Raw genomic sequence first — 9,922 nt, 5'->3', positions numbered from 1 at the left:
AAGATCACTGGTTGTTGCCTTCGGATTCGGAAAAAATTCTCTGTTACAGCATCCTGTGCCTGACCTGTTTTTTTTTTCTCCCTCTTCCCCACTCACAAGCTGGAGAGATTGCTTAAACTAGCAATCCCTGATCTGCTCCTCTTCACAGCACACGGCTTCTCATTGCTAATTAATAAGCTCAGCTCCAACCTGGCTGCTGCCTAAAACTAACAAGACTTTAATCTTTTCACTCTGATGGTGTTAGCTACCAGGCGCGTGAAATTTGGTCAGTGGTGGGATTCAAATAGGTGAACAACCGGTTCTCTGTGTTTGATGCCACTTCTGGAAGTCCGTTCTGGGCCTGGGCCACAAAAAAATAGCTACCGGTTCTGTCGAAGTGGTGTGAACCGGCTGAATCCCACCACTGAATTCGGTGCGTTGGTTGGAAAATATTTTTTTAAAAAATTACCATCGTCTTTGTGAATGGTCGCAAAATGAAGTGGTCGCTAAACAAGGAGCCACTGGGCCACAGTTTATTGAGTCGATCCCAACTAAGTCAGGAACCCAGCAGTCCACATTGGGATTTACTGATGGCCTGAGCTTCAAGCCAAGCCTGTCCTCTCTTGATCCCCACAGAGGTCACTGGCATTTAAAAGAGGGATACGTACCTCCCTTGCAATAGGCCCCGATCCCTAAGATCACCAGCAGGGCCACCAGCTTGATCCCCAAAGCTACGAACAAGAGAATCATGATCCAGGAAGCACTTCCAGCTTTGAACCTGTAGACGTAGACGCTCGCTTCTGCTCTGCCGTGGCTGTTGGTGGCCACACAGGTGTACTTCCCATCGTGAGACAGGCGCTGAAGCTCCTTGGTGATCTGGTGACCTGTGCTGGACACGGAGGTGGCATTTCCAGACAGGGGACCAGCCCACATCAGGGTGGGCAGAGGTTCACCTTCAGCCGTGCACATGGCATGGAAGTCACGATCCTTCCCAGCCTGGACAGAGATATTTATAATCCTGGGGGCAGCTGCAGAACGTATCAAAAATAGGAACCATAAGTTATTACTCAGGATGTTCTCATTTGTAACATAGTCCCTCCCTTCTTTTGGTGTTTTTCAACCTTGGCAACTTTAAGATATGTGGACTTCAACTCCCAGAATTCCCCAGCCAGCCTGGGGGAACCTACTACAAACTATACAGTGGTGGGATTCAAATAGGTGAACAACCGGTTCTCTGCATGGATGCTGCTTCTGGAAATCCATTCTGGGCCTGGGCAACAAAAAATTAGCTACTGGTTCTGCCGAAGTGGTGCGAACTGGCTGAATCCCACCACTGTATCTGTCCATCCATCCATCCATCCATCCATCCATCCATCCATCCATCCATCCATCCATCCATCCATCCATCTATCTATCTATCTATCTATCTATCTATCTATCTATCTATCTATCTATCTACCTATCTGTTCAGTAGTGGGATTCAAATGTGTGAACAATCGGTTCTCTGCATGGATGCCACTTCCGGAAGTCCGTTCTGGTCCTGGGCAACAAAAAATTAGCTACCGGTTCTGCCAAAGTGGTGTGAACCGGCTGAATTCCACCACTGGATTTATAGCTTTTAAAATTAGTTTGAATATAGACTAAATTTGTGGCTTCTGGACATGACCAGGTTGTTTTAAATGATTGATTGATTGATTGATTGATTAAAGCAAAATGGCTTGCTTTGCTTTAATTTGTTGGATATGTTATAAAGAGCTGGATTCATACGATACAGCATGCTACATTATTATTATTTATCGTAAGGCGCATTCACATCACATTTCAATAAAAAAACCACAAGAGATAAAAAGACAAAACATGAAATATAAAGTCTAAAATATTATAAACGTATGCCACAAACAGAGCAGCCACTTTAGCAGTAGAGGTGAACTTGGTCAAAATGCCTTCAAGAGTTTACATGCAAACTGGGCTCTGGCCCCATTGTTCTGGAGGGGGGGGGAATTCACCCCATTAAAGAGAATATTTGTAGCTCAGAGTTGATGTGAGGGGTCCTTGGTGCTCTCTGAGCTTGGTGGTTTTCTTGCAGATGTTTCATTAACCAAACAAGGTATCATCAGTGCTAGAAGGGAGTGGGGTTTGTGGAATGATGGAGGAGGAGGAGGAGGAGGAGGAGAAGGAAGAGGAGGAGGAGGAGGAAGAGGAGGAGGAGGAGGAAGAGGAGGAGGAGGAGGAGATGAGTGTGGAATCCTTGGTGTTCTCTGAGCTTGGTTGTTTTCTTGCAGATGTTTCATTACCCAACTAGGTAACATCATCAGTGTTGAGAAGTGAGTGAGTTTTGAGAGGAGGAGGAGGAGGAGGAGGAGTGCGGGGTCCTTGGTGTTCTCTGAGCTTGGTTATTTTCTTGCAGACATTTCATGACCCAACTAGGTAACATCATCAGTGCTAGAAGGGAGTGAGATTTGGGAGGAGGAGGAGGAGGAGGAGATGAGTGTGGAATCCTTGGTGTTCTCTGAGCTTGGTTGTTTTCTTGCAGATGTTTCATTACCCAGCTAGGTAACATCATCAGTGTTGAGAAGTGAGTGAGTTTTGGGAGGAGGAGGAGGAGGAGGAGGAGGAGGAGAACTGTGGGGTCCTTGGTACTTGGGTAATGAAACATCTGGACAAAAACAACCAAGCTCTGAGGGCACCCAAGGAATCCACCATGACTATCCAGCCCTATTCAAGGCAACATGCAATCAACCCCAAGGCATTACGGCAACAACGCCAATCTTTCCAGAGCTGCACAACCCACAAACAGGAATATGCAGCAATTGCATGAAGGATCAGTGAGGTCTTGGGAATCCTTACAGAGGGATGGGCTTTCCTGTCGTCTCTTCCTAGTGTGGGAAGTCAGCCCCCCCCCCAGAGAAGGAAATATTAAAGAGTCAGAAAAGCATGCCCAGTTTTTCTTAATAGCCCCAAGTCTCCCTCCCCCAAGCAAAAAACCAGCTCTGCAGAAATGCAGATGTGATAATCCATTCAGGAAGGTTGGAGCCCCTCCCCCCCGCTAGAAGCTTAGGAAGACAAAGACACTTAAAATCTACATATCCCACCCAAACTCTAAGACAGGACATAATAGGATTAACCCACAGACGCCAAAGGGCACACTCAGACTGAGGTCAAAGTACATGCTACAGGAACTACTCCAAACAAAGAGCTCACGAAGGTATAAAACCCCACTCCCTACATGTGCTCGCTCTCTTTTCTTCCAGAGCCAATGTTTCTGTCTGGCTCTCCTCTTCAATAAACTGCAACCTTCTTTCTAAAGCAGTCGCCATGTTGGACTGAACCCTGATGAAGATTTTTCCTTCAACACTACTTCCCCTTGCAGACACCCTCCTCGATGCATTCCCCATCTTCTCACCTACGAGACGGAGATGAATCCCCATCCGGCTTTCGTATTTGTCGTGGAGATCCCCCGAGAATTCGACCCGGCAGAAGTATCGGTTGGTGTCGTTCCAGTTGAGATTCTCAATTTGGAGCGAGAGATTGTTCTGTCGGGGGTTTCCCAGGAGTTTGTATCGGTTCTTCAAGCCCACCGTAACTCTGCAGAGGTCACTGGAACTTTGGGTGACACACTTGAACACCACCGGGCCGTCGAAAGGCTCCCTCACGTGCCAAATGGCGGTCAGGGCCTTGTCGTACATCTTGTGGGGGTGTGTGAACGTGCAGGGCAGAGCCACGGACTTGCCAACCTCGCCCACCACCTCCGAGGGGACGTGCATGGACCATCCTTTGGAAGAGAGGCCTGCCCATGAAAACAAGAGGTGAGAGGGCTTCCTTCACCCAGAAGGAAATTGTGCATTTGGTACATCATGCACGCATGACTCTGCTTAAATATCTAGGACAGGGGCACGCATGCCTGGCTGAGGAATTCTGGGAGTTGGAAGTCCTCCAGTCATAAAAGGACCAGGTTTGTAGATCCCTGAGGTAGATTTTAAGAGGAGCGGACTTCAACTCCCAGAATTCTGGGAGTTGAAGTCCACAAGTCATAAAAGGGCTAGGTTTGTAGATCCCTGAGGTAGATTTTAAGAGGAGTGGACTTCAACTCCCAGAATTCCTTAGCCAGCATGGCTGACTGAGGAATTCTGGGAGTTGAAGCCCACAAGTCATAAAAGGGCTAGGTTTGTGGATCCCTGAGGTAGATTTTAAGAGGAGTGGACTTCAACTCCCAGAATTCCTCAGCCAGCATGGCTGACTGAGGAATTCTGGGAGTTGAACTCCACAAGTCATAAAAGGGCCAGGTTTGTAGATCCCTGAGGTAGATTTTAAGAGGAGTGGACTTCAACTCCCAGAATTCCTCAGCCAGCATGGCTGACTGAGGAATTCTGGGAGTTGAAGTCCCCAAGTCATAAAAGGGCCAGGTTTGTAGATCCCTGAGGTAGATTTTAAGAGGAGTGGACTTCAACTCCCAGAATTCCTCAGCCAGCATGGCTGACTGAGGAATTCTGGGAGTTGAAGCCCACAAGTCATAAAAGGGCTAGGTTTGTGGATCCCTGAGGTAGATTTTAAGAGGAGTGGACTTCAACTCCCAGAATTCCTCAGCCAGCATGGCTGACTGAGGAATTCTGGGAGTTGAACTCCACAAGTCATAAAAGGGCCAGGTTTGTAGATCCCTGAGGTAGATTTTAAGAGGAGTGGACTTCAACTCCCAGAATTCCTCAGCCAGCATGGCTGACTGAGGAATTCTGGGAGTTGAAGTCCCCAAGTCATAAAAGGGCCAGGTTTGTAGATCCCTGAGGTAGATTTTAAGAGGAATGGACTTCAACTCCCAGAATTCCTCAGCCAGCATGGCTGACTGAGGAATTCTGGGAGTTGAAGTCCACAAATCATAAAAGGGCCAGGTTTGAAGACCCCTGACATAATGTGAGGGGGAAGTAATGCTAACTCAGCAAGAGCTAAACTGGTGTTTCTCAACCGTGGCCATTTTAAGAGATATGGACTTCAACTCCCAGAATTCCTCAGCCAGCTATGCTTTGTCCCCAACCTGCTCTTCTACCTTGTGGCATCACATAATGCAGGGGCCTTCAAACCTGGCCCTTTGATGACTGGTGGACTTCAACTCCCAGAATTCCTCAGCCAGCGTGCCTGACTGGGGAATTCTGGGAGTTGAAGTCCACCAGTCATCAAAGGGCCAAGTTTGAAGACCCCTGGTCTAGAGGGTCAGTTGAATTTCTAGTCATTTGCTTTAATAAAAAAAAAAGTCACAAGACAATGCTGAGAGAAACATCAGATCTGCTGTGATATTGTGATAAATGGACGAAAGCAAAGGTGGAAAAGCTTGGCAACTTTTGGTCTTGTGGACTTCAACTCTCAGAATTCCTCTGTCTGTCTGTCTGCCTGTCTATTGTGTGTGTATGTGTGTGTATGTGCATGCCCTGCATTAAATGACAGTCTCCTTGGTTAAAATTTGTCTTGAATTAACTGGCATGAAACTCAGAGTCCCCGTCTTGCCTCCTCAAGTTGTGAATGCTCCAACACTGGAAATTTTTGAAGAAGAGACTGGACAGCCATTTATCTGAAATGGTATAGGGTTTCCTGCCTGAGCAGGGGGTTGGACTAGATGACCTCCAAGGTCCCTTCCAACTCTCTTTCTATTCTATTCTATTCTGTTCTGTTCTATTCTATTCTATTTCATATTCCATTCCATATTCTATTCTATTCTATTCTATTCTATTCTATTCTATTCTATATTCCATTCCATGTTCTATTTCTTTCCATCTATTCTATTCTATTCTATTCTATTCTATTCTATTCTATTCTATTCTATTCTATTCTATTCTATTCCATATTCCATTCCATGTTCTATTCTGTTCTGTTCTATTCTATTCTATTCTATTCTATTCTATTCTATTCTATTCTATTCTATTCTATTCTATTCTATTCTATTCTATATTCCATTCCATATTTTCAAATAGAATAGAATAGAATAGAATAGAGCTGGAAGGGACCTTGGAGGTCTTCTAGTCCAGCCCCCCGCTCAAGCAGGAGAACCTACACCATCTCAGACAAGTGACTGTCCAGTCTCTTAAAAACCTCCAGGGATGGAGCGCCTACGATTTCTGGAGGCAACTTCTGTTCCACTGGTTAATTGTCCTCACTGTCAGGAAGTTTCTCCTTAGTTCCAGGTTGCTTCTCTCTCTGGTCAGTTTCCATCTGTTGTTTCTCATCCTTCCCTCTGGTGCTTTGGTGAACAGCCTGTCCCCTTCTGCCTTGTGGCAGCCCCTCAGATACTGGAACGCTGCTATCATGTCTCCCCTATTTCTTCTTTTCATTATCCTAGTTGGAAGGATAATGCAAGAAAACCACCAAGCCCAGAAAGCATCTGGGACCCCACAGTTCAACCTTGAGCTAGAAATCCTGTCCTCTATTGGCAAGGTGAAGTGCAAGATGCTTTGTTGAATCTCTTGCAAATCTTAATCCAGAGAAACTCAAGAACTAGCAGCGTTGAAGGTCACTTGAATATCTGAGTGATCCTGTCTCAGGCAGATTAGCCAGTTCAGTGCCTTTTAAGCTAAGACATGCAATTCTTTCTCTTTCTCTTTTTTTGCATCCTTCGAAAGTCTCCGCTCAGGAGAACAGAAAGAATAACTGAATGGGAAGGGACCTTGGAGGTCATCTAGTCCAACCCCCTGGCAGGAAATCCTACACCATTTCAGACAAATGGCTGTCCAGTCTCTTCTTAAAAACCTTCCAGTGTTGGAGCATTCACAGCTTCTAGAGGCAGGTTGTTCCACTGGTTAATTGTTCTGACTGTCAGGAAATTTCTTCTTAGTTCGAGGTTGCTTCTCTCCTTAGTTTCCCTCCGTTGCTTCTTGTCCTGCCTTCAGGGATTTTGGAGAACAGCTTGACTCCCTCTTCTTTGGGGCAGCCCCTGAGATACTGGAACGCTGCTATCGCGCCTACCGTATCCCACATCTAGAAATGTTGCCCATGCAAACTTACCTTTGTCCAAGAGGCAAAGCAAGCAGGCGAGAAAAAATGGGTGGCTTTCCGTCTTATGAGCCATTCTCCCTGAAATCTTCTTTTCTAACTGGATTGACTGGATCCACTCAAGGCTCCATCAGCGTTCCCCCCTCCCCACCACACACATACTCTGCAGAAATAGAGACAGAGGGACTTTTTTCTTCCTCTGGAAAAAGACGAGAGGGGTTGGCTGCTCCAGTGAGTTTAAAAGGAAAAAGTCATCATGTGGGGCTGAGCAGAAAAGCCATGGAATGAATCAGCCACCCACTTCTTGTTTTTAAGCTAAGCCAGGGATAGGCAACCTGGGCTCTTTTATGACTTGTGGACTTCAACTCCCAGAATTCCTGAGCCAGCATGGAGGAACTATGGCCCTCCTTTATGACTCATGGACTTCAACTCCCAGAATTCCTGAGCCAGCATGTCTCAGCTTGGAAGCCTCTCCCTTTCCCCTCAGCATGGCTGGCTCAGGAATTCTGGGAGTTGAAGTCCACGAGTCATAAAAGAACCGAGGTTGCCTACCGCTAAGCTAGGCCGAGAGTCAATTAGGGAGGTGACATGGATTCGATGTTCAAGCTCTCCCACCCAAGTCCTGCTCTGTTGCCCCATTATTCTGAATAGAATAGAGCCGGAAGGGACCTTGGAGGTCTTCTAGTCCAGCCCCCTGTTGAAGCAGGAGAACCTATACCATGTCAGACAGGTGATTGTCCAGTCTCTTCTTAAAAACCTCCAGTGATGAAGCACCCACAATTTCTGGTGGCAAGCTGTTCCATTGCTTAATTGTCCTCCCAGTTAGGAAGTTTCTCCTTAATTCCAGTTTGCTTCTCTCTTTGGTCAGTTTCCATCCGTTGTTTTTTTTTCTGCCCTCTGATGCTTTGGAGAATAGTTTGATCCCCTCTTCTTTGTGGCAGCTCCTCAAATACTGGAATGCTGAATAGAATAGAATAGAATAGAATAGAATAGAATAGAATAGAATAGAATAGAATAGAATAGAATAGAATAGAATAGAATAGAATAGAATAGAATAGAATAGAATAGAATAGAATAGAATAGAAAATATGGAATGGAATGGAATAGAATAGAATAGAATAGAATAGAAAATATGGAATGGAATGGAATAGAATAGAATAGAATAGAATAGAATAGAATAGAAAATATGGAATGGAATGGAATAGAATAGAATAGAATAGAATAGAATAGAATAGAATAGAGCTAGAAGAGACCTTGGAGGTCTTCTAGTCCAATCCCCTGCTCAAGCAGGAAATCCTATATACCATTTCAGACAAATGGTGCAATTATCATAAATGTGAGTCACTTTTTTCAGTGGCGTTGTAACTTTGAAAGATCACTAAACAAGTGGTTGAAAGCTGAGGACCACCTGTGCTTTGGACACATGATAGAATAGAATAGAGCTGGAAGGGACCTTGGAGGTCTTCTAGTCCAGCCCCCTGCTCAAGCAGGAGAACCTATACCATTTCAGACAAGTGGCTATATCCAGTCTTTTCTTAAAAACCTCCAGTGATGGGAGCACCCACGATTTCTGGTGGCAAGCAGTTCCACTGGTTAATTGTCCTCACTGTCGGGAAGTTTCTCCTTAATTCCAGGTTGCTTCTAATGTAATGAACTTATCTGGACAAGTCTCTAATGATGGAGAAGGTGGAAGGAAAGAAAAGAAGAGGATAACTACCGTGTGACCCCCAAAATAAGACCGGGCCGTATATTAAATTTTGCTCCAAAAAGACACATTAGGTCTTATTTTTCAGGGAAATACATTATTAAATGCATCTGTCCGGCTGACAACATTATTAAACGCATCCATCTGGCTGACAATCTTAACTGGGGCTTATTTTTTGGGGTGGAGCTTATATTACGAGCATCCTGAAAAGTCATGCAAGAGCTTATTTTCCGCTTGGATTTTATTTTTGGGGAAACACGATAGTAGCAAGGTGGATTCAGTTAGAGTGGTGATGGGGACAACTTTGAAGGACCAAACGAAGGACAGGTCATCCTAGAGATAAAATCTATCTATGTTGTTGCTATCCTTGGACAGCAAAGTTGACTAACCAACTACTGGAGCGTATTATCCCAGATATGTCACTGGAAGGCAAAATCATCAAACTGTGTCTCAACTTATTTTGGTCATGTCATGTGGGACAATTCACTGGAGAAAGCAATTGTGCTCAGAGGAGTTAGCAATAAAAGGAAGCCAGGCCGTCAAAGGACAGGGTGCCTGGACACCATCCACGCTGACCCCAGCCAGAGCATAGAACAGGGGTCTTCAAACTTGGCCCTTTTATGACGGGTGGACTTCGACTCCCAGAATTCCTCAGTTGGCCATTTTGATGAAAGTGCGGGCTTGGATCCAGACCAGGGGTAGGCAACCTTGGCTCTTTTATGACTCGTGGACTTCAACTCCCAGAATTCCTCAGTCGGCCATTTTGATGAAACTGCGGGCTTGGATCCAGACCAGGGGTAGGCAACCTTGGCTCTTTTATGACTCGTGGACTTCAACTCCCAGAATTCCTCAGTCGGCCATTTTGATGAAACTGCGGGCTTGGATCCAGACCAGGGGTCTTCAAACCTGGCCCTTTTATGACTTGTGGACTTCAACTCCAAGAATTCTTCAGCCAGTGTGCCTGGCTGAGGAATTCTGGGAGTTGAAGTCTGCCAGTCATAAAAAGACCAAGTCTGAAGACCCCTGGCATAGAACAACTCAAAGAAGTAGTGCAAGATCAGAAGATCTGGAGACACTATGTCCATAGAATCACCACGAATCAGACACAATTGAATGGATACCATCCTCCTCCCCCTCCTCCTCCTCATCATCATCAACTTGCTAAGGGTCAACCCTGGCTTGATGGCACATAATCGATCAACCAAGATTCCAACTGTCTCAACACCTGGCCAATCTTGGGGATGAGAAGCCCCAGGTGGCCACCAG

At 45.6% G+C, this 9,922-nt stretch overlaps 1 protein-coding gene across 1 annotated transcript; it reads right to left on the bottom strand.

The window, feature by feature from the left end:
* Window positions 1-618: 618 nt before the first annotated feature.
* On the bottom strand, window positions 619-6,953 carry SIGLEC15 (sialic acid binding Ig like lectin 15). The gene is made up of 3 exons (XM_039344533.1): window positions 6,925-6,953; window positions 3,383-3,798; window positions 619-1,007 (listed from the first exon to the last, which is right to left on the bottom strand). Exons 1-3 carry the CDS (start codon window positions 6,951-6,953, stop codon window positions 619-621), a joined length of 834 nt encoding a protein of 277 aa, XP_039200467.1.
* Window positions 6,954-9,922: the final 2,969 nt, after the last annotated feature.

This window comes from Crotalus tigris, unplaced genomic scaffold (genome assembly GCF_016545835.1).
Source record: "Crotalus tigris isolate CLP2741 ecotype Arizona unplaced genomic scaffold, ASM1654583v1 scf7180000017929.1507224028:355905, whole genome shotgun sequence".
Lineage (NCBI taxonomy): Eukaryota > Metazoa > Chordata > Lepidosauria > Squamata > Viperidae > Crotalus > Crotalus tigris.
The sequence above is the reverse complement of the archived record's forward strand: the minus strand, read 5'-3'. Positions and strand labels throughout refer to the sequence as shown.

Bases quoted from the DNA above. Each gene is read 5' to 3' on its own strand.
- SIGLEC15 (XM_039344533.1), bottom strand. From the start codon at position 6,953: ATGGGCAACATTTCTAGATGTGGGATACG. The intron at 3,799-6,924 runs GTAGGCGCGATA...TTCTGGGTGAAG, and splicing joins ATTTCTAGATGTGGGATACG to GAAGCCCTCTCACCTCTTGT. The intron at 1,008-3,382 runs GTGAGAAGATGG...TACGTTCTGCAG, and splicing joins GATTCATCTCCGTCTCGTAG to CTGCCCCCAGGATTATAAAT.